This window comes from Simochromis diagramma, unplaced genomic scaffold, assembly GCF_900408965.1.
Source record: "Simochromis diagramma unplaced genomic scaffold, fSimDia1.1 OVJJ01000295.1, whole genome shotgun sequence".
NCBI classification, from domain to species: Eukaryota; Metazoa; Chordata; class Actinopteri; order Cichliformes; family Cichlidae; genus Simochromis; species Simochromis diagramma.
In genome coordinates, this window is record NW_024386799.1 from 13,430 (window position 1) to 37,962 (window position 24,533).

A 24,533-nucleotide genomic window follows, 5' to 3' on the forward strand; every position below is an offset into this window, starting at 1 on the left:
CAGGCACGCTCACATCACAGCTCTCTAAATAAGCCAGTTTCAAAATAAGAGCTGAAAGCTGTGTTTGCTTGTGTTAGCTTATTATTGTGGAGACTAACATTCAGTGATCATGTGTTCAGACTCATAATGATTACTCTCAGAAATCCTGATCTTTGTATTTACTGTGTGTTGGATCAATAACTGAGATTCATGGTATCACACAGCTGTGCTGCTGCTGATGTCAGCACATCTGGAACAATACGAGGTATCTGCTACCAGACTGAGCAGGACGTGAGACCTGTGGACTGTTTAAAGCTGTCCCTCCACAGCTCACTCAGACCTGATCCACACCTCAGTGATATTCTCTGACTTCCTCAGTAGAGACAGAAACCATTCAGATCTGGGACCATCAGCTGACTGATGATGTCACACAGACTGTGTTTTTCAGGAACAGTGATTCTGATGTGAGCCTGCTAGCTGACAGCAGACCTGATGAAAGCACATGTTCACATCTGTGAGGACAGACTGGACTCTTTGACTGCACCTTGGTTCTCCTCAGAGGTCTGTACAGGAGCATGTCCACCCCCACTGAAGATCTCAGTCACTGTGAAACATAGAAAGCTGCTTGTGTGGCCTCTGCCTCACATGTAGATACAGCTACAGGTTTCTCTGTCAGTCAGACTGAAACAGTGTCCTGATGCTGCATCATTCAGCTCTGTGCCCCAGTCAGCATCACTGGGAGCTACCAGTGTTTCTGCCCTTTTCCTGTAACACTACACTCAGCACAGGCTCAGCTGGTATCCAGTGTTGGACTTTGGCTTCAGCTGCTGTGATAGATCCTCTAACATAGATCAGCTCTGCTACATGTTGTTAGATAAGTGCAGCTGCTGTCATGTCCTGATGTTTCTCTGGCTCAGCAGCTTCTCCATCAGAGGTTCACATGGAGCTGATCCAGTATCTCCAGTAACTGTGTTCTGTGCCTCACTGGTTCATCCTTCTGTCTGTGTGACGTCAGTCAGATGTTGAAGTTAAACTCTGTAATCTTCACTGTGTCACAGAGTTCAGTGAGTCCCGTTATTCACAGTATCAATCAGATCATCAGAGAACAGCTGATCAGCAATCAGTGGTGCCAACAGCGCCTCCTGTGGTGAGAGGATGCAATAATGCAATGTAGCATTTTTCCACTGAACACTTGCAGTCATGGAAACTGTCTGTTGGATCTGTGTGACGTTGCTTTCTTGGTTAGAGTTCCTCACAAATGTCCAGATGATTCTTCTAATGAGGCGTCGACCATGTTTTCAGTTCTTTGGAAGAAAACGTCGCCCTTTGCCATCCTTACTTTTCTTTGACTTCTTCAAATGCAGCTGAACTCCAGCTGGTATTTTCTTGGACTTTGCAGCTGTTTCTGGTCATCAGTTCATTCCTGCAAACCTCTGAAGCTGAACAACAATGATGCTGCATTGCTGGCTGATCCCAAAAGGTTGATTCTGTTCATCTGGACGTTTTCAGAAACGTTTGCTCACTGATCAGGTGACTTCTTCAGTCTCAGCTGACTGCAGCTTTACAAGCTTACAAACAGCACATTTGCACAATGACTGAAAGCAGCAGCACCTGATATATATGATACTAATATAATACATATACATATATAATCCATACTAATGATGAAGGAACTGAGCTCACAGTCCATTGTTCATTCAGTGAACTACTCAGTTTATTTTGGGCCTCAGAAATGCTCACTCTGTTTGTACATCACTGTCAGCAATAGACTCATTCTGCTGTGTGGACAGGAACACATGTGACATCACTTCCTGTTTGTTTGTGACTGAAGAGGAAGAAGTTTACAAGGAATCATTTAGAAGAGTTTCAAACATCAACTGATTGAATCCATGAATCTGAAAACGTGTTTGTGAGTGAAAGAGACAGACATGTACAGACTGAACTATCTGTTCAACAGTCAGAGTGTTTCTGTAACAGGAGACACTCTTTACACTCCACTCAGCACAGGGACACTGAGGACACCAGGAGACAAGAACATAAACCCAGGATAAAGAGTTTGAGTGAATGTGGTGTTGAAGGTGTGGAGGTGGATCAGAGTGTCAGAGGAGACTCTGTAGAAGGACAGAGTGCCAGCAGGACAGTCCACATACACTGCTGCTCTGTTAGAGACAGAGGAGGAGGAGGAGGAGGAGATGGATGTTAGTCTGTTATTGTGCCTGACAGACTGAGGACCATCATCAGAGCAGCTCAGACTCCAGGACTGATCATTGTATCCAAACACACAGTCACTGACTCCTTTCCTTCTGATGCTTCTGTAACTCACTGATATAAAAACGTCTCCTCTCCACTCGACCTCCCAGTAACAGCGACCAGTCAGACCATTTCTACACAGCAGCTGATAATAACCATCAAATCTGTCTGGATGATCAGGATATGACTGAACCTCCTCCACATGTGTCACCTTCCTGTTGTTGTCAGACAGTTGGAGCTTTGTGTTCACTGTGTTTGTGTCGATTGTGAGTTGACAGGAATCTGATGGAGAGAACAAACACAATCCAGCTGCAGTTATTGATCCATCATCTGTTCATTGATTGACACTTTGATGATGACTCCTGACATGATGAAGATGGTTGAATGTGTGCTGCTTTGTTTTCATGAATCCCATTAAAAACACACTTACACTTCCTCAGACCTGGTCTCAACCATCGGACTCCAGCAGGCTCCACCCTGAAAGGAGGAGGGGGGTCAGAGCAGCACAGTCAGCATGCACACATGGACATTACATGGCTCTCACACACACACTGTTACACACTGAGCTCAAAGCTCGGCTCCACTGTTTTATTCAAAGAAATCTACATTTATTTATCAGCACATTTAAAAACAGCTTGAGCCAAAGTGCTGCACAGAGTAGAGAGAAAATAGGAAACATACACAGTAATGACTATAAAGACTGGTCAGGATTGAAAGCTACAGAGTACAAATGTGTTTCCAACCGGCTTTTAAAAATGTCCAGTGTTGGTGACGACCTGATGTGAAGGGCGACTGTTCCAGAGTTTGGCTGCAGCCATCGATAAAGCTCACCTCTGTTTTTACGTCTAGTTCTGGTCAGAAGCTGCTTATCTGCAGACCTGAGGGCTCCACTTGGATTCTTTTGTTAAAGAGAGATAAGATGGAGCCAATCCATTCACAGATTTAAAGACAACCAGATCTGGAAGTGGATTCTACCACGTACTGGTAACCAGTGGAAAAAGCTGGTGATGGGTCGTCTAGCACAGACCCACCGCTGGAAGCAGACAATTGATGAGGGAGAGAACTGTGACAGCGCCGTTCCTTCACTTGACCTCAGTCGCTCTCGTCTGCTCCCTCGTAACACTGCTCTTTATTGAGCTTACATGAATATGCACAAGTTCATTAACATATGACGTCTTACACAGGTATGAACAAAGAGTACCAGTCTGTGCATAGTGTGTGTGTGTGTGTGTGTGTGTGTGTGTGTGTGTGTTCCAGATGTGACCCTGTGACCCCAAAGCTGGTGCTAAGAGTCCAGCGGTCCCCCTAACAAAGGGCTCTTATACTTAACCAGACACAGAGTAGGTGTCCTCCTACACCAGGGGTCTCAAACTCGCGGCCCGCGGGCCAATTGCGGCCCGCAGGACGATAGTTTTTGGCCCCACCTTAATATGAAAATGTAATGTTAGTTTGATAATGTATGACACTTTACAGTGTTGTGGGCGGAGCTGAATTAACCCACCAATCAGGGTGGGATATGGATCTCAGGGGACACCAGCCGGGCTTGATGCAAGCAGGGAAACATTTCTCAATGAGTCAAAGTTCCAGCAGCGTTGCCCTGGAGTGTTTCTTTCTTTCTGTGCCTGGCTGGCTTCCTCCTTTCTATTGGGCAAACGCCGACATTCGCCCCAGCGCGCTGCGTTCACAACACTTCAAAAAAAGTTGTTTTTTTAAGTTGCTGCCCAGCGGGACATTATACGTATATAGATTTATACACACGTCAGTGGGATTTAAAGTTATTTTTCCACAGAGAGAGATCTCATATTAACTCTCACAGTGATGCGTAGGCGGCGGGATAAAAGAAAAGTCATGAACTCAATGCAGCCCAATTTAGTCTGCAGTCACATAGCGACACCTGTTCATCGGCAACAACAGTCCCCGGTAACCCGGACTAATTATAGGGTCGCACCGTAATTTGTGGCTCGATGTTTTTATTTGCATCACTGCGTTTGCATTGCAGCAAACATGAACATTACATATATTTCAATATAATGTAAAAGCAGTCAAAACAACTAACATCAGAAACAGCTGATGTTATTTGTTATATGTCACGGTGTCATTTCCGCTTCTTTCTCCTGTAACAACAGCCCGGCGCCGTGAGCAGTCGCCTGTTTTGCGCTCGCTATCCCTGCACTTTCTACCATCTGCAAACGCCACGGTGTTCGTGTCGTCATGAAAGACATGAACATCGAGCGTAAAAACAAAGGAGACTGCTACCGGCTTTTTATCTGCCGATCGCCGTGCTACGGTTGCAAGAAAAAGAAGCAGAAATGACGTTCTCTACGCGTTGAGACGTTCCCCGTCCGTCGGCTAAACGCTTGATTGAAACTTCAATGCGACAGTGACACCAAGTAGAATTATAAATGTCACATAGCCCCAAACATGTCTTTTTCAAAGCCTGCGGTGAAGAGAAAGGTTGGTGATGAGCACCGACAATTTCAGGAAAAGTGGGAAATGCAATATTTCTTTGTTGAGCACAGGGGCACCCCGACCTGTCTTATTTGCACAGAGAAAGTTGCGCTGCACAAGGAATACAATTTGAAACGTCATTACACAACTAGACATGCTGAGGTGGATGCAAAATACCAGGGAGACGAGAGAGCGAACCGGGTTGCCAGTCTTAAAACAGATCTACTGAGGCAGCAAGATTTCTCCAAGAAAGCAACCAAAGAGAATAATGCAGCAGTCGGAGCCACGTGGTTAGTGAGATGATTGCTAAAGCAGGGAAGCCATTCACAGAAGGTGCATTTGTCTAAAAGTGCATATTGCAGGCTGCAAATATAGTCTGTCCGGGAAAGAAAGGTCAGTTTAGCAACATCAGCCTTTCTGCCAACACCGCAGCAGATCGCATTTCTGACCTGTCAAGTGACATTTATGACCAACTGTGTGAGAAAGCCAAATGTTTCAGTGTATACTCAGTCGCTCTTGATGAGACCACAGACATCACCGACACTGCCCAGCTCCCAATGTATGTCCGTGGTGTTGATGACAGTTTTGAAGTGATGGAGGAGCTGCTCACAGTAATTCCAATGCATGGCCAGACCACCGCTCAGCAGATATTTACAAGCTGTGTGATGCCATTGAGAATGTTGGTTTGCCATGGAAGAGGTTTGTTGGAATAACAACAGATGGAGCGCCATCAATGACAGGGAGGAAACATGGACTGGTGGCACAAAACAAACTGGAAGAGGAAGGCGTGGAGGAGGCCATTGCTCTGCACTGCATCATCCATCAGCAGGTCCTTTGCAGCAAATGCCTGAAGTTTGACAATGTGATGTCTATTGTTGTGAAATGCATCAACCAAATCAGATCCAGGGGCTTAAAGCACCGAAGGTTCTGTGCTTTTTTAGAGGAAATGGAGTCAGAATATGGGGATGTGCTCGACTTCACTGAGGTACGTTGGCTCAGCAGGGGAAATGTATTAAAGAGACTTTTTGAGTTGAGAGCAGAAGTGAAGCCTTCATGGAGAAGGATGGAGTTAGTGTTCCTGTGCTAACTGATCCCAAATGGCTCATGGACTCAGCTTTTCTTGTTGATATGACACATGAGCTTAATGTACTGAACAAGACGTTACAAGGCCAGGGGCAACTTGTCAGTGCTGCCTATGACAACGTGAGAGCATTCTCCACAAAACTGGCGCTCTGGAAAGCTCAGCTCTCTCAGACAAACCTTTGCCATTTCCCAGCATGCAAGGCACTCGTGGATGCAGGCACACCATTCAGTGCTGACAAGTATGTTGATGTCATTTTGAGGCTACAGGAGGAATTTGATCACAGATTTGCTGACTTCAAGACACACAGAGCCACCTTTCACATTTTTGCGGACCCCTTCTCCTTTGATGTGCAAGATGCCCCTTCTGTGCTTCAAATGGAGCTCATTGAGCTGCAGTGCAACTCTGAACTCAAAGCAAAGTTCAGGGAGGTGAGTGGAAAAGCAGACAAGCTTGGACAATTTTTGAGAGAATTGAGCCCTAGTTTCCCTCGGCTTTCCCGAATGTTCAAGCGGACCATGTGCCTTTTTGGTAGCACATACTTGTGCCAAAAGCTCTTCTCCACTTTGAACTTCAATAAGTCCAAGTACAGGTCCAGACTTACGGATGATCATCTTCAAGACATACTGAGGGTCGCAACTGCTTCCTCCCTCAGGCCAAATCTGGCTCGGCTATGCGAGAGGAAACGCTGCCAGGTCTCTAGCAGCAAGGAGTAGGCAAGAGAAGCCATGTTCAGAAGAACAGTTCATTTTCTACAGTGTTCCATTCATGTTCAGAAGAAGGTTATAGAACTGTTAATACAGACATTTCAATCTAAATACAGCAGATATAGAAGACTGAAAAAACACACAAGTTCACTGACTAAAAATATCTTATTATTATTTTATTTATGTATTACAGATTGATTTATTTTCTTATTAATTCTTAATTTGTTTATTTATTTTTCATATTTTGTGTTAAAAAATAAAAATAAAGAGATTTAAGAAGATTGGAATTTTTTAACCATGCCTTTCTTGTGGAAAACCTAATGCGGCCCAGCCTCACCCAGACTCTGCCTGCAGCGACCCCCAGCTAAATTGAGTTTGAGACCCCTGTCCTACACCATAAATCAGTAAGAGAGGGTACGACCTCTCTCATGGCCCCAAGTGGTGTGTGCATGCCAGAGCACTCTGGAAGGCACACAGAGTCTTTACAGACTACTAAGGATCAAACCTCTATCATCATGCAATCGATTATACAACTCTAAGCATATATGAGTAAATATTTCTAAGCATAAATGACAATCAACAATATAAACCTTACAGCTGGTTTTAATAACAGAATTCATTTGTTTCTCAAATGAGAAAGAGCTATCGAGAAACACTCCTAAATCTTTAGTTCTTAACTTTTCCAGTGGGCCAAGGTCAACATTATCTGCTAATGCTAAATAGGCTGCTGTTATTAACTAATGCTAATTGATAATGCTAAGTATACTGCCATTAGCGGCTAATTCTAATTAGGGGTGAATAATTATTAGTAGCTAATGCTAATATCATTTTCTCTTCCCTTTTAACAATGTGAACAGCTAGTGCTAGGTAGGCTGATGCTAGCAGCTAATGCTAATTTGACGTGAATTAGCATTATATTAGTGAGGAGTTAATGCTAAGTAGGCTGCCATTAGTGGCTAATGCTAATTTTAGATGAAAAAGCATTAGCAGCTAATGCTCATATTGTTTTCCTTTGCTTTGTAAGAATGACAGCAGCTAATGATACGAAGTCTACCATTATTAACTATTGTTAATTTGATGTAAATTAGCATTATCCGATAATGGTAACCCTTTTCCCCTGCATTATAACGATCTCAGGAGTTAATGCTAACTAGGCTGCCATTAGGGGCTAACTCTAATTAGGTGAATAATTATTAGCAGCTAATGCTAATATTGTTTTCCCTTCCCTTTTAACAATGTGAGCAGCTAATGCTAATTTGATGTGAATTAGCATTATATTAGTGAGCAGTTAATGCTAAGTAGGCTGCCATTATTAACTAATGCTACTTTGACCTGAATTAGCATTATGTGTGTACTGCCTCTGCTATGGTTGGGCAGTCAGCTAAACTCCTTCCCCACATCAAGACTCTGATGACACGATTCCCGGTTCACAGGTTTATTGACACAGGGAAAGGTGAAACTGTAACAAACAGTACAAGGCATAATCACTGTACTTATTCACCATGTACATATATAACGATGAAAATATATTAACCCAGTTTTTTAATATGTCAACATGCAATGTTCATATGAATTACTTCCCTTTTTAAGTCAAATACAAACATCAAATTATGATTTTAACAAGTCTTACTATAATGAATGCCTCCAATACGTTTGTCATTCCCCTTTAACTAGCTCCATAAGCGATTGCTAGCTTAAACTGCACAAGATAGGTTTTATCATTAAACTTACAGAAAAATGAACTTACTTGAAAGAAAGTGGTCTATACATGCACATAAAATATAAAACAAGTCTATACATACCCACAATGCTACCAAAGGCATAGGATGTATGTGGATGCCACTGGATTTATCTGGCTAAGGCCACCATGCTGCACATGCCTTCTCCTTAATTCACAGACTTACTTCCTGTTTACCGACGACATCATGTCCTATTACAGACTACAGGTTTTAAGGTGGCACCAGAGAGTTACAATTGCATATTTAAACATTTACCAAATCCAAGAAAACAGTCTACCTTAAAAACTTTTGATATCAGAACACTCCCCGCCTGGCGTGATTAACGCCACCACACTTTGTCAATGACAGTTCAACACCTAGACATCTGAAGCCAGAAGAAGTACTATTTCTGTAATGGGTCTCACAAACAATGTTTCTCCTCCTGGCTTGATGACCTTGACCTCGACCTGGCGAACTTTACCATCTTTGCTTTGGAAGGTTTGTGTTACCAGACCAAGTGGCCACTTATTTCTTTGTACTTGACTGTCCTTGAGGAGAACAACATCCCCTGGTTTAATGTTTGGGTTAGATGACTGCCACTTCCTACGTGATTGCAATGTTGGAAGGAACTGCTTGCGCCACCTGTCCCAGAAGGTGTTGGACAGGTGCTGGACTTGTCTCCACTGATGCTTGTAGAGGTCAGCGGCTCCAAACTCTCCTGGAGGAGCAGGAACACAGTTTACCTTCTGTGTTAGAAGAGCAGCTGGCGTAAGAATGAATGAGTTGTCGGGGTCAGTTGTTACAGGAACAAGAGGCCGGGCATTAATGATGCCTGCTACTTCTGCCATGAAAGTTACCAACACTTCATGGGTAAGCTTCCCCTTGAGCTGGAGGAACATGGAGTCAAGAATCCTTCTAGCCAGACCAATCATCCTTTCCCACGTTCCACCAAAGTGGGAGGCATGTGGAGGGTTGAATGTCCAAGAGCATCCTTGGGCTGACAGATAAGACTTGACGCCATTGTGGTCGATGTTAGAGGGTATCTTCAAGGACTGACAAGCACCCACAAAGTTAGTGCCTCTGTCTGATCGAATACTTTTGACCGGCCCTCTAACTGCTAGAAACCGCCTTAATGCGTTGATAAAGCTGGATGTGTCGAGGGATTCTATGACTTCAATATGTACGGCTCTTACGCTCATACATGTAAAAATCACGGCCCACCTTTTGCTGTGTGAGAGGCCTCCTCTAGTCCGGCGTGCAGAAACACTCCAAGGACCAAACACATCAAGGCCAACATTTGTGAAGGGAGGGTCTGTTGAGAGACGATCTGCCGGAAGGCTGGCCATTTTTTGGCAGCTTACTGGAGCTCTAAGTCTTCTGCATGTCACACATCGGTAGATGATGCTGCTCACTTTTCTCTTTCCACCAACTATCCAAAATCCAGCTGCACGGACAGCCCCTTCCGTAAAGAGACGCCCTTGATGGTGAACTTGTTCGTGGTACTGTCTAATGAGCAGGGTTGCAATATGATGATTCCCTGGAATAATCACAGGAGTCTTCTCACTCTGAGCAAGACTCGAATAGTGAAGACGACCTCCGACTCTTAGTAGGCCATGTGCATCAATAAAGGGATCAAGACTTTTCAGAGGACTACTTCTGGGAACCTCTTTGTGTATTATGATACATTTGATCTCCTCGCCATAAACCTCTTCTTGGACTGTTCGAATGATGATGTCTGAGGCTTGGGTGGATTCCTCAACACTAAATCCTGTCTTACAAAGATGCCAGCCCTTACAAGGTTCGTTTGTTGTTATCATGTTGTAACAACTGGCAATATGTTTCAGATGGGCGATTGCACGAGTCAGTGACTGCCACGAAGAAAACTTGGTGAATCGCTGGGACCCAAGTTGCTTGGATGCTGTGGCAGTGCTTAATGTGGACACAAGCGGTCGGATGTCTGGATCTGAACCTGGGTCCACAAGATCAAAGGTGATGTCAGGGATGTCTTGCTCTGGTTTGGACAGAAACCTGGGTCCACTAAGCCAGTTGGTGTCTTTTAAAGTGCCTGCAGCAACCGAACGTGTTGCATGGTCTGCAGGGTTCTGGTTTGTGGCCACGTAGCGCCACTGGCGTGGACTGGAGGATCTTCGAATGCGCAGGACCCGATTACTTACGTACACATAAAAACGCCTGGTCTCATTACAAATGTAGCCCAGAACCACCTTACTATCTGTGTAATAAGTCACAGCATTAAGCTGAAGATCAAGTTCTGCTGAGATCAGGTCTGACAACTCAACAGCCAGTACTGCTGCACAGAGCTCTAATCTCGGGATTGTGTGCTCTGGACGAGGAGCCAGCTTGGCCTTTCCCATGACAAACCCCACATGCTGGTTTCCAGCAGTGTCTGTGATTCTAAGATATGCTACTGCAGCAATAGCTTTTGTTGAAGCGTCAGAGAAAACACACAATTCTCTGTTGACAGCTGTCGATGGTGAAGTTTCAGTGTAGGGTCTGGGTATCGTCAGACTTGACAACTCTGTCAGTGAAGCTCTCCACGAGGCCCAAGCTTCCTCCTTGTCTCGAGGTAATGGCGCATCCCAGTCACCATTCTCAGCAGTGAGCTCTCGCAGAATGGCCTTGCCTTGTATGACAACTGGTGCTACAAACCCAAGAGGGTCGTAGAGACTGTTAATGATAGATAAGACTCCCCGGCGAGTATAAGGTTTTGTCTCCTGGGAGACACTGAAGACAAAGCAATCTGTTTGAAGGTTCCAGTTGAGCCCGAGACTGCGCTGCATCGGTACTGTGTCTGCATCAAGGTCAAGATCTTTAAGGTCACTTGCATAGTCTCTTGAAGGAAAGGCTCTCATGACCTCCTTCTTGTTTGCTGCGATCTTATGCAGCCTCAGGTTAGACCCGGAGAGGACATCCTGTGTCTTCTTTAACAAGTTGATAGCTGCTTCGACTGTAGGCAGAGACTTCAGTCCATCATCTACATAAAAGTCTCGCATCACAAAATGCTTTACATCAGGGTCAACATGGAACTCACTGACCTGAACGGATTGATGCAGGCCATAAATAGCCACTGCAGGCGAGGGGCTATTCCCGAACACGTGGACTGTCATGCGGTAGTCCACGATATCTTTGGAGAGGTCATTATCACGGAACCATAGAAACCTCAAGAAGTTTCTGTCCTCTTCTCTGACCAAGAAAGAGTAGAACATTTGTTCTATGTCTGCTGAGAATGCAACAGCTTCCTTTCTAAAGCGAATCAATACACCCAGCAGTGTGTTGTTCAGATCAGGCCCCGTCAACAGCACATCGTTGAGTGACACACCATTGAATCGAGCACTGGAGTCAAAAACTATTCTGATCTTCTTTGGTTTCTTGGGATGGTACACACCGAATGTTGGTAAATACCATCGCTCTTCCTCCTCACCCAACGGAGGAGCCAACTCTGCATGACCATTTTTGAACATCTGTTCCATGAAGCTAAGGAAGTGTTCCCTCATTTCAGGCTTCCTCTCAAAGTTGTGAATGAGAGACTTGAGACGCTTCAGTGCCTGAGGCCTGTTGTTAGGAAGCTGCTGACGTGGACTCTTGAAGGGTAAAGGGGCTACCCAGCTGTTATTTGTGTCTTTCTGTAGTCCAGCCTTCATTATTTTCATGAATGAAGCGTCCTGAATTGAAGGAGCAACTTGGTTATCCTCTTTGGTCCTCTTGAACACATTGCATCCAAGATGGTCAACATCACAGATGGACTCTTGCTCAGGACATGTTGGAAGATGGTCTGCAACCTGGATGGCGCTGTACCTTTCTTTAACACAAAACACATTAGGGCATGGGTTAAAGATAGATGGCCTTCGCAGCTCTGTGGTATTTGTATAGAAGGAGCTGATTGCTGATGGCCTATGGACACTGCCAAGACACACGTTGCCCACAACAACCCACCCCAGATCTAACTTCTGAGCATAGGGCTGGTTGTGTGAACCATTCACCTGTTTGCGGACTTTATGTACTCTGATAACGTCCCGCCCTAGAAGAAGCATGATCTGGGCATTTGGGTCCAGATCTGGGATGAGGTGTGCCAGTGACTTTAAATGTGCATGATGAATAGCGACATCAGGGGTTGGAATCTCATCCCTGTTGTTGGGAATTTCATTGCATTCTGTGAGACTGGGTAATGGAATGCGGACAGTCCCATCAAGAGATTCCACCTCATAGCCACTTGCTCTCCTACCTGATGATTCTTTTACTCCTGCACATGTTCTCAGTATGTATGGCGCACATGGGCTTTTGTCACCAAACACTTCAAAAAACTGTGAGCGAACTAACGACCTGTTACTTTGCTCATCCAAAATTGCATACAGCTTCACTGCTTTTTCTCTGTTCCCAGCTGGATATACTTTCACGAGGCATATTTTGGAACAGGATCGGTCCATCAGATCTCCCCCGCAAACCTTTGTGCATTTGGCTGTGATGTCCGATTGAGGCAAAGTTTCAGCTTCCTCCCCGCCATGGTCTGGAGCAGGGTCCTTCACTTCTATCCAAGGTGCAGGCCCTGGATGTAGAGCTGTGTTGTGCCTTTCACTTTTGCACTCAGAACACTGCACTTTGACCTTGCAATCCCTAGCAAGGTGCGATGATGCTGAACAGCATTTGAAACACAAATTGTGCTCCCTCAAGAACATCTTGCGCTCATCAATCGATTTTTCTCTGAATGCACGACATTTGCGTAATGGGTGTGGTTTCCCATGAATGGGGCATACTTTATCACAATCATCAAGCTTTGATGAGAACTTACTAGAATCAGAACTAGCTCTGGAGGATACGTCCGTTTTACAGACTGAGATTCCTCTATGCTTGTTTGGCTGCCACGCTAACTTTTCAGTCCTGGGGCTGATGTCTGTCTGAGTGATGAAGTTGAAGCTTGGATCGTTGGCAATGCTAGCCTCCTGGCTAACAAACTCTACAAAAAAGGTAAAGGGCGGATACGGCACATGCTCTCGCCGCTTGTACGATGCGCCAGCTGAAGCCCACTTTTCTTGCAGACGAAAGGGGAGCTTCTGCACAATTGGGTTGACACCTCTTGCTGTGTCGAGGAATGAAAGTCCAGGTAGGTCTCCTTCATCCTTAGCCGAAAGAAGTTCCATCAGAAGATCACTCAACTTTGTTAACTTAGCATAGTCTCGATTTCCTACCTTTGGAAATGTGTCAATGCGCTTGAAGAGAGAATCCTCTATTGCCTCTGTTGAGCCGTAGGTTCTATCAAGTCTTTCCCATATCATATCCAGCCCAGCTCCTGGATGATTAACATGAATTGCTCTGATCTGCTCTGCGTGTTCTTTTGACTCCTTGCCAAGCCACTTTAAAAGAAGATCCATCTCTTCACTCGCAGTCAAATCTAAGCCACTGGTTGCAGATAGAAATGAGCGTTTCCAGGCTCTGTAGTTCTGTGGCTTGTCATTAAATTGAAGTAAGCCTGTAGACACAAGTTCACGGCGTGCAAGATATCTCACAAAATCATTTGGGTTGGGGCTGCCATAGTTGGCGTTAGGAGATATGGGATAGGCTGAGGGAAATGCACCACTATAGTCATTTTGAGATCTGAGATTCTGGGTTGGAGTAGCAGATCTGTGTTCAAATCTTACTTGTCGTGGCTCGTGAACATCTTCTTCCTTACAGATCTGAACTCCATGTGAGCTGGGGAATGGCTGTGATTTTGTTGGCGTAACACTTTCATGCCGCTGATGCCCTGTCTCTGATACTTTGCCTTGGTCCGCAACATACTGTTGTGTTCGTTGAATAGTTTCTAGAGGGTCAGAATCTAGTACAAGGTCACAACTACGTCTTTCACTATTGATATCAGCTGCAGCTTCTAGCACTTCTGCCTCCACAATGGCTGCAGCAGTTTCTTTCTTGTATTCTAGCATTTGCATTGAGGCTTCCAATTTAGCCTTTTCTAGTTTTAGGTTTATTTCCTCCTCAGCATAAGAAAGACGAGCCTTTGCTGCTTCTGCACGTGCTCGTGCCTTGGCTGCAGCAGACCCAGTTGATGATGCATAGGAGTGCACAGAAGGAGCGTGCGAATGGGTTTTTGACATGGTTGTTTCTTCTGACTTGGACTGAACAATTTCTCAGCGAATCTCTGCTTAGATGTGCTAATTGTCCATTAGTTGATTGTGATGATGGTCTCCCTACCATCTGTCGGCGTTTCCACGTTATCTTGCCCGCTAGGAAGTGTGGTTTCACTGTACTGCCTCTGCTATGGTTGGGCAGTCAGCTAAACTCCTTCCCCACATCAAGACTCTGATGACACGATTCCCGGTTCACAGGTTTATTGACACAGGGAAAGGTGAAACTGTAACAAACAGTACAAGGCATAATCACTGTACTTATTCACCATGTACATATATAACGATGAAAATATATTAACCCAGTTTTTTAATATGTCAACATGCAATGTTCATATGAATTACTTCCCTTTTTAAGTCAAATACAAACATCAAATTATGATTTTAACAAGTCTTACTATAATGAATGCCTCCAATACGTTTGTCATTCCCCTTTAACTAGCTCCATAAGCGATTGCTAGCTTAAACTGCACAAGATAGGTTTTATCATTAAACTTACAGAAAAATGAACTTACTTGAAAGAAAGTGGTCTATACATGCACATAAAATATAAAACAAGTCTATACATACCCACAATGCTACCAAAGGCATAGGATGTATGTGGATGCCACTGGATTTATCTGGCTAAGGCCACCATGCTGCACATGCCTTCTCCTTAATTCACAGACTTACTTCCTGTTTACCGACGACATCATGTCCTATTACAGACTACAGGTTTTAAGGTGGCACCAGAGAGTTACAATTGCATATTTAAACATTTACCAAATCCAAGAAAACAGTCTACCTTAAAAACTTTTGATATCAGAACACTCCCCGCCTGGCGTGATTAACGCCACCACACTTTGTCAATGACAGTTCAACACCTAGACATCTGAAGCCAGAAGAAGTACTATTTCTGTAATGGGTCTCACAAACAATGTTTCTCCTCCTGGCTTGATGACCTTGACCTCGACCTGGCGAACTTTACCATCTTTGCTTTGGAAGGTTTGTGTTACCAGACCAAGTGGCCACTTATTTCTTTGTACTTGACTGTCCTTGAGGAGAACAACATCCCCTGGTTTAATGTTTGGGTTAGATGACTGCCACTTCCTACGTGATTGCAATGTTGGAAGGAACTGCTTGCGCCACCTGTCCCAGAAGGTGTTGGACAGGTGCTGGACTTGTCTCCACTGATGCTTGTAGAGGTCAGCGGCTCCAAACTCTCCTGGAGGAGCAGGAACACAGTTTACCTTCTGTGTTAGAAGAGCAGCTGGCGTAAGAATGAATGAGTTGTCGGGGTCAGTTGTTACAGGAACAAGAGGCCGGGCATTAATGATGCCTGCTACTTCTGCCATGAAAGTTACCAACACTTCATGGGTAAGCTTCCCCTTGAGCTGGAGGAACATGGAGTCAAGAATCCTTCTAGCCAGACCAATCATCCTTTCCCACGTTCCACCAAAGTGGGAGGCATGTGGAGGGTTGAATGTCCAAGAGCATCCTTGGGCTGACAGATAAGACTTGACGCCATTGTGGTCGATGTTAGAGGGTATCTTCAAGGACTGACAAGCACCCACAAAGTTAGTGCCTCTGTCTGATCGAATACTTTTGACCGGCCCTCTAACTGCTAGAAACCGCCTTAATGCGTTGATAAAGCTGGATGTGTCGAGGGATTCTATGACTTCAATATGTACGGCTCTTACGCTCATACATGTAAAAATCACGGCCCACCTTTTGCTGTGTGAGAGGCCTCCTCTAGTCCGGCGTGCAGAAACACTCCAAGGACCAAACACATCAAGGCCAACATTTGTGAAGGGAGGGTCTGTTGAGAGACGATCTGCCGGAAGGCTGGCCATTTTTTGGCAGCTTACTGGAGCTCTAAGTCTTCTGCATGTCACACATCGGTAGATGATGCTGCTCACTTTTCTCTTTCCACCAACTATCCAAAATCCAGCTGCACGGACAGCCCCTTCCGTAAAGAGACGCCCTTGATGGTGAACTTGTTCGTGGTACTGTCTAATGAGCAGGGTTGCAATATGATGATTCCCTGGAATAATCACAGGAGTCTTCTCACTCTGAGCAAGACTCGAATAGTGAAGACGACCTCCGACTCTTAGTAGGCCATGTGCATCAATAAAGGGATCAAGACTTTTCAGAGGACTACTTCTGGGAACCTCTTTGTGTATTATGATACATTTGATCTCCTCGCCATAAACCTCTTCTTGGACTGTTCGAATGATGATGTCTGAGGCTTGGGTGGATTCCTCAACACTAAATCCTGTCTTACAAAGATGCCAGCCCTTACAAGGTTCGTTTGTTGTTATCATGTTGTAACAACTGGCAATATGTTTCAGATGGGCGATTGCACGAGTCAGTGACTGCCACGAAGAAAACTTGGTGAATCGCTGGGACCCAAGTTGCTTGGATGCTGTGGCAGTGCTTAATGTGGACACAAGCGGTCGGATGTCTGGATCTGAACCTGGGTCCACAAGATCAAAGGTGATGTCAGGGATGTCTTGCTCTGGTTTGGACAGAAACCTGGGTCCACTAAGCCAGTTGGTGTCTTTTAAAGTGCCTGCAGCAACCGAACGTGTTGCATGGTCTGCAGGGTTCTGGTTTGTGGCCACGTAGCGCCACTGGCGTGGACTGGAGGATCTTCGAATGCGCAGGACCCGATTACTTACGTACACATAAAAACGCCTGGTCTCATTACAAATGTAGCCCAGAACCACCTTACTATCTGTGTAATAAGTCACAGCATTAAGCTGAAGATCAAGTTCTGCTGAGATCAGGTCTGACAACTCAACAGCCAGTACTGCTGCACAGAGCTCTAATCTCGGGATTGTGTGCTCTGGACGAGGAGCCAGCTTGGCCTTTCCCATGACAAACCCCACATGCTGGTTTCCAGCAGTGTCTGTGATTCTAAGATATGCTACTGCAGCAATAGCTTTTGTTGAAGCGTCAGAGAAAACACACAATTCTCTGTTGACAGCTGTCGATGGTGAAGTTTCAGTGTAGGGTCTGGGTATCGTCAGACTTGACAACTCTGTCAGTGAAGCTCTCCACGAGGCCCAAGCTTCCTCCTTGTCTCGAGGTAATGGCGCATCCCAGTCACCATTCTCAGCAGTGAGCTCTCGCAGAATGGCCTTGCCTTGTATGACAACTGGTGCTACAAACCCAAGAGGGTCGTAGAGACTGTTAATGATAGATAAGACTCCCCGGCGAGTATAAGGTTTTGTCTCCTGGGAGACACTGAAGACAAAGCAATCTGTTTGAAGGTTCCAGTTGAGCCCGAGACTGCGCTGCATCGGTACTGTGTCTGCATCAAGGTCAAGATCTTTAAGGTCACTTGCATAGTCTCTTGAAGGAAAGGCTCTCATGACCTCCTTCTTGTTTGCTGCGATCTTATGCAGCCTCAGGTTAGACCCGGAGAGGACATCCTGTGTCTTCTTTAACAAGTTGATAGCTGCTTCGACTGTAGGCAGAGACTTCAGTCCATCATCTACATAAAAGTCTCGCATCACAAAATGCTTTACATCAGGGTCAACATGGAACTCACTGACCTGAACGGATTGATGCAGGCCATAAATAGCCACTGCAGGCGAGGGGCTATTCCCGAACACGTGGACTGTCATGCGGTAGTCCACGATATCTTTGGAGAGGTCATTATCACGGAACCATAGAAACCTCAAGAAGTTTCTGTCCTCTTCTCTGACCAAGAAAGAGTAGAACATTTGTTCTATGTCTGCTGAGAATGCAACAGCTTCCTTTCTAAAGCGAATCAATACACCCAGCAGTGTGTTGTTCAGATCAGGCCCCGTCAACAGCACATCGTTGAGTGACACACCATTGAATCGAGCACTGGAGTCAAAAACTATTCTGATCTTCTTTGGTTTCTTGGGATGGTACACACCGAATGTTGGTAAATACCATCGCTCTTCCTCCTCACCCAACGGAGGAGCCAACTCTGCATGACCATTTTTGAACATCTGTTCCATGAAGCTAAGGAAGTGTTCCCTCATTTCAGGCTTCCTCTCAAAGTTGTGAATGAGAGACTTGAGACGCTTCAGTGCCTGAGGCCTGTTGTTAGGAAGCTGCTGACGTGGACTCTTGAAGGGTAAAGGGGCTACCCAGCTGTTATTTGTGTCTTTCTGTAGTCCAGCCTTCATTATTTTCATGAATGAAGCGTCCTGAATTGAAGGAGCAACTTGGTTATCCTCTTTGGTCCTCTTGAACACATTGCATCCAAGATGGTCAACATCACAGATGGACTCTTGCTCAGGACATGTTGGAAGATGGTCTGCAACCTGGATGGCGCTGTACCTTTCTTTAACACAAAACACATTAGGGCATGGGTTAAAGATAGATGGCCTTCGCAGCTCTGTGGTATTTGTATAGAAGGAGCTGATTGCTGATGGCCTATGGACACTGCCAAGACACACGTTGCCCACAACAACCCACCCCAGATCTAACTTCTGAGCATAGGGCTGGTTGTGTGAACCATTCACCTGTTTGCGGACTTTATGTACTCTGATAACGTCCCGCCCTAGAAGAAGCATGATCTGGGCATTTGGGTCCAGATCTGGGATGAGGTGTGCCAGTGACTTTAAATGTGCATGATGAATAGCGACATCAGGGGTTGGAATCTCATCCCTGTTGTTGGGAATTTCATTGCATTCTGTGAGACTGGGTAATGGAATGCGGACAGTCCCATCAAGAGATTCCACCTCATAGCCACTTGCTCTCCTACCTGATGATTCTTTTACTCCTGCACATGTTCTCAGTATGTATGGCGCACATGGGCTTTTGTCACCAAACACTTCAAAAAACTGTGAGCGAACTAACGACCTGTTACTTTGCTCATCCAAAATTGCATACAGCTTCACTGCTTTTTCTCTGTTCCCAGCTGGATATACTTTCACGAGGCATATTTTGGAACAGGATCGGTCCATCAGATCTCCCCCGCAAACCTTTGTGCATTTGGCTGTGATGTCCGATTGAGGCAAAGTTTCAGCTTCCTCCCCGCCATGGTCTGGAGCAGGGTCCTTCACTTCTATCCAAGGTGCAGGCCCTGGATGTAGAGCTGTGTTGTGCCTTTCACTTTTGCACTCAGAACACTGCACTTTGACCTTGCAATCCCTAGCAAGGTGCGATGATGCTGAACAGCATTTGAAACACAAATTGTGCTCCCTCAAGAACATCTTGCGCTCATCAATCGATTTTTCTCTGAATGCACGACATTTGCGTAATGGGTGTGGTTTCCCATGAATGGGGCATACTTTATCACAATCATCAAGCTTTGATGAGAACTTACTAGAATCAGAACTAGCTCTGGAGGATACGTCCGTTTTACAGACTGAGATTCCTCTATGCTTGTTTGGCTGCCACGCTAACTTTTCAGTCCTGGGGCTGATGTCTGTCTGAGTGATGAAGTTGAAGCTTGGATCGTTGGCAATGCTAGCCTCCTGGCTAACAAACTCTACAAAAAAGGTAAAGGGCGGATACGGCACATGCTCTCGCCGCTTGTACGATGCGCCAGCTGAAGCCCACTTTTCTTGCAGACGAAAGGGGAGCTTCTGCACAATTGGGTTGACACCTCTTGCTGTGTCGAGGAATGAAAGTCCAGGTAGGTCTCCTTCATCCTTAGCCGAAAGAAGTTCCATCAGAAGATCACTCAACTTTGTTAACTTAGCATAGTCTCGATTTCCTACCTTTGGAAATGTGTCAATGCGCTTGAAGAGAGAATCCTCTATTGCCTCTGTTGAGCCGTAGGTTCTATCAAGTCTTTCCCATATCATATCCAGCCCAGCTCCTGGATGATTAACATGAATTGCTCTGATCTGCTCTGCGTGTTCTTTTGACTCCTTGCCAAGCCACTTTAAAAGAAGATCCATCTCTTCACTCGCAGTCAAATCTAAGCCACTGGTTGCAGATAGAAATGAGCGTTTCCAGGCTCTGTAGTTCTGTGGCTTGTCATTAAATTGAAGTAAGCCTGTAGACACAAGTTCACGGCGTGCAAGATATCTCACAAAATCATTTGGGTTGGGGCTGCCATAGTTGGCGTTAGGAGATATGGGATAGGCTGAGGGAAATGCACCACTATAGTCATTTTGAGATCTGAGATTCTGGGTTGGAGTAGCAGATCTGTGTTCAAATCTTACTTGTCGTGGCTCGTGAACATCTTCTTCCTTACAGATCTGAACTCCATGTGAGCTGGGGAATGGCTGTGATTTTGTTGGCGTAACACTTTCATGCCGCTGATGCCCTGTCTCTGATACTTTGCCTTGGTCCGCAACATACTGTTGTGTTCGTTGAATAGTTTCTAGAGGGTCAGAATCTAGTACAAGGTCACAACTACGTCTTTCACTATTGATATCAGCTGCAGCTTCTAGCACTTCTGCCTCCACAATGGCTGCAGCAGTTTCTTTCTTGTATTCTAGCATTTGCATTGAGGCTTCCAATTTAGCCTTTTCTAGTTTTAGGTTTATTTCCTCCTCAGCATAAGAAAGACGAGCCTTTGCTGCTTCTGCACGTGCTCGTGCCTTGGCTGCAGCAGACCCAGTTGATGATGCATAGGAGTGCACAGAAGGAGCGTGCGAATGGGTTTTTGACATGGTTGTTTCTTCTGACTTGGACTGAACAATTTCTCAGCGAATCTCTGCTTAGATGTGCTAATTGTCCATTAGTTGATTGTGATGATGGTCTCCCTACCATCTGTCGGCGTTTCCACGTTATCTTGCCCGCTAGGAAGTGTGGTTTCACTGTACTGCCTCTGCTATGGTTGGGCAGTCAGCTAAACTCCTTCCCCACATCAAGACTCTGATGACACGATTCCCGGTTCACAGGTTTATTGACACAGGGAAAGGTGAAACTGTAACAAACAGTACAAGGCATAATCACTGTACTTATTCACCATGTACATATATAACGATGAAAATATATTAACCCAGTTTTTTAATATGTCAACATGCAATGTTCATATGAATTACTTCCCTTTTTAAGTCAAATACAAACATCAAATTATGATTTTAACAAGTCTTACTATAATGAATGCCTCCAATACGTTTGTCATTCCCCTTTAACTAGCTCCATAAGCGATTGCTAGCTTAAACTGCACAAGATAGGTTTTATCATTAAACTTACAGAAAAATGAACTTACTTGAAAGAAAGTGGTCTATACATGCACATAAAATATAAAACAAGTCTATACATACCCACAATGCTACCAAAGGCATAGGATGTATGTGGATGCCACTGGATTTATCTGGCTAAGGCCACCATGCTGCACATGCCTTCTCCTTAATTCACAGACTTACTTCCTGTTTACCGACGACATCATGTCCTATTACAGACTACAGGTTTTAAGGTGGCACCAGAGAGTTACAATTGCATATTTAAACATTTACCAAATCCAAGAAAACAGTCTACCTTAAAAACTTTTGATATCAGAACAATGTGCTAATACTAATACTGTTTTCCCTTACTTTTTAACAATGTGAGCGGCTAATTCTAAGTACGCTCTTGTAAATAGCTAATTCTAATTTAGTGTGAATTAGCATTATTCAATAATGCTAACACTGTTTTCTCTTACTTATTAAAAATGATAGTAGCTAATACTAATACTCTTTTCCGTTGGGTAACAACGATGTGAGGAGTTAATGCTAAGTAGGCTGCTTTTAGAGGCTTATTCTAATTAGGGCTGAATAATTATTAGTAGCTAATGCTAATACCGTTTTCTCTTTCCTTATAACAATATGAGCAGCTAATGCTAATTTGATGTGAATTAGCATTATATTAGTGAGGAGTTAATGCTAAGTAGGCTACCATTAGCAGCTAAAGCTAATTTGAGGTGAATAAGCATTAGTAGCTTATGCTAATACCCTTTTCTCTTGTTTTATAATGATGTGAGACGTTAATGCTAAATAGGCTTCCATGAGTGACTCCTTTCCCTTGCATTATAAAGATGTGAAGAGTTTATGCTAAGTAAGCTGCCATTAGCAGCTAATGCTAATACTGTTTTCCCTTTCTTTATACAACTTGAGCAGCTATTGCTAAGTAGGCCACTTTTCTCTGCTAAGGATTTGTGTGACCATGATGGAAACTCTGATAAGCTAATGCTGCTAAGCTAATGCTGTTTATGGGCCCTGTTAGAATCAATATTTCATTCTGATTCTGTTGTTTGAGAACAATAACAGAAAAATGTGCACCTGAGAACAAATTTATTGTGAATTCAGCTGTGAATGTACAGTTTGTCATTATTTAAGTTTCCATTTCCAAATGTTAGCTGACACTTTATTAGGTACACTGGTATTTATATCAGGTACACCTGTGACCTAGATGTTCCTGCAAACAGACTCCTTGGAGACCCCTACATAAATATCCATGAACTATCCAGACTAGTGTGTCTGTCCCTGAAAATATTCCTGCATGTGTGATTGTTCATGTGTCATCTGCAGGAAACAAACAGGAAGTGAGTGAAAGACACAGGAAATGTTTCCAGCTCTTCCTCCTCTATCAGACATTCTCTCCATACCTGAGAGCAGAGGCGGAGCCAGACATTTGAAACACCCGGGGCTTAGCCCTAAAGGGTAGTATGCATGTGGGATTATTATTTTTTTTTTGGGGGGGGGGGTTAGAAATGACTGAAAGATTAATAGGCTCTATTTTGACTTTTGTTCAAAAAAGAATGACTTCATATAGGGAAAAATATATATCACATGTGCAGGACACCTTAAACTAGTTTTTTAATTAGGCAGCAAGGCAGAACAAAGTCGGGGCTGTATCAAGACACGAGGACTAAACCCCAATTCAACCAGACCCAGAACTGATCCGGAATTAAAACAGGACTACAACAGTTCAAAATCAGGACTACTTGGGACTTAACCAAGACAGAACCAGAATCAGAACTAGATGATAGTAGCACTAAAAATCATCATAGACCTGCACTACACTTATTTTTTTTAATTCTACCAAAGTCCACTATTTAGATTGAGAAAAGTTTATATAATTATTTAGCCTTGTTGTGCAAACAAGCCTGCATAACTTAATAAATATAGAATTTGAAAAATAGCAAACCTAAAAAGAAACACTAGGTACGAGATACACGAGTACCTATGATACGGTGATACTTTTGGTAAACAACCATTTGACTAACATGTGTGTCTCACCTGCTCTTGTTCATCTCTGTTCTGTCCTCATTCTCCATCTCCCTCTCTGCTCCTCTCTCTCCCTCTCTGCTCCTCTCTCTCCCTCTCTGTCCCTCTCTCTCCCTCTCTGTTCCTCTCTCTCCCTCTTTGTGCTGACAATCATCAAATATACAGTTGAAACCAGATATTTATATACTCTTCAGGTCAAAACACAAACACTTTTTTAATTGTAACATCAAATCAGACTAAATGTTTATTTTTTTAGATTGATAAATATAAAAAACATATTTGTTAACTTTAAGAGTAAAGAGAGAAACTGTCTGTATTTCTTAATTGCAAATGGCACCAAATTGTATTCAAACTTGAGCCACACTTATGGAGCTCCACAGTTCTTTTCCTGGTGTTTTGGTTGATATCTTTTAATTTTCCCATTTCAAAAAAACAGGCTCTGTGTTTTGCCTTATATGCATCCACAGCTGTGCCACCAATTTACTCACATGGACTCTATGAACCTATCAGAAGCTTCTTCAGCTCAGAATGGAATCGTCTGGAGTTTCTTATTAATTAACAAACTTAGTGTATATGTGCTCCTAAATTTGATCAAAGTGATAAAAAATAGACAGCTCTGTCTCTCTTTATTCTGACATTTAACTAATTCAAAAGATATTTCAATATTTATCTAAAACAAAAGTTTACTCTAAATTGATGTTTTACAGTAAAAATGTTTTATGTTTTCTCCCTAAAGTGTAAATATCTGGTTACAAATGTGAATATCCTGCTGTGTACTGAAATCCCTCTTGTTTTGCATAGAAATATGCTGAACAACATACAAAGTATAATATATAAAATAACATTTACCTGAGTTTTTTCTTTGAAAGAAGCCTCAAATATCCATTCTTATATTTCAGTACATAACTGAAACCGATTTAGTCGGGGAGGGTAAGAACTGAAAATATGAAATAAACACACGTAAGCTAAGACTCTATAAAAAAAAAATAGCATTTGTTCGGCTTTTCATTTCGCCATTTGTTGATTCACTTGAAGAGCAAGTAACGTAATATGGGTCAAGTGATCAGTTTGATATCAATCTTTCG

At 43.9% G+C, this 24,533-nt stretch overlaps 2 protein-coding genes and 1 long non-coding RNA gene across 3 annotated transcripts; 1 reads left to right on the top strand and 2 right to left on the bottom strand.

Annotated features, from left to right (window-relative positions):
- Nucleotides 1–7,222: 7,222 nt before the first annotated feature.
- On the bottom strand, nucleotides 7,223–14,305 carry LOC120729343. The gene is made up of 2 exons (XM_040024877.1): nucleotides 8,268–14,305; nucleotides 7,223–7,924 (listed from the first exon to the last, which is right to left on the bottom strand). Exon 1 carries the CDS (start codon nucleotides 14,285–14,287, stop codon nucleotides 8,561–8,563), a length of 5,727 nt encoding a protein of 1,908 aa, XP_039880811.1. The 5' UTR covers nucleotides 14,288–14,305; the 3' UTR covers nucleotides 7,223–7,924; nucleotides 8,268–8,560.
- A 199-nt stretch (nucleotides 14,306–14,504) lies between these two features.
- Nucleotides 14,505–21,778, bottom strand: LOC120729344. The gene is made up of 2 exons (XM_040024878.1): nucleotides 21,508–21,778; nucleotides 14,505–21,164 (listed from the first exon to the last, which is right to left on the bottom strand). Exon 2 carries the CDS (start codon nucleotides 20,905–20,907, stop codon nucleotides 15,181–15,183), a length of 5,727 nt encoding a protein of 1,908 aa, XP_039880812.1. The 5' UTR covers nucleotides 20,908–21,164; nucleotides 21,508–21,778; the 3' UTR covers nucleotides 14,505–15,180.
- A 377-nt stretch (nucleotides 21,779–22,155) lies between these two features.
- On the top strand, nucleotides 22,156–22,812 carry LOC120729357. The gene is made up of 3 exons (XR_005694913.1): nucleotides 22,156–22,276; nucleotides 22,631–22,736; nucleotides 22,781–22,812. It is a non-coding gene; the product is annotated as an uncharacterized LOC120729357 (long non-coding RNA).
- Nucleotides 22,813–24,533: the final 1,721 nt, after the last annotated feature.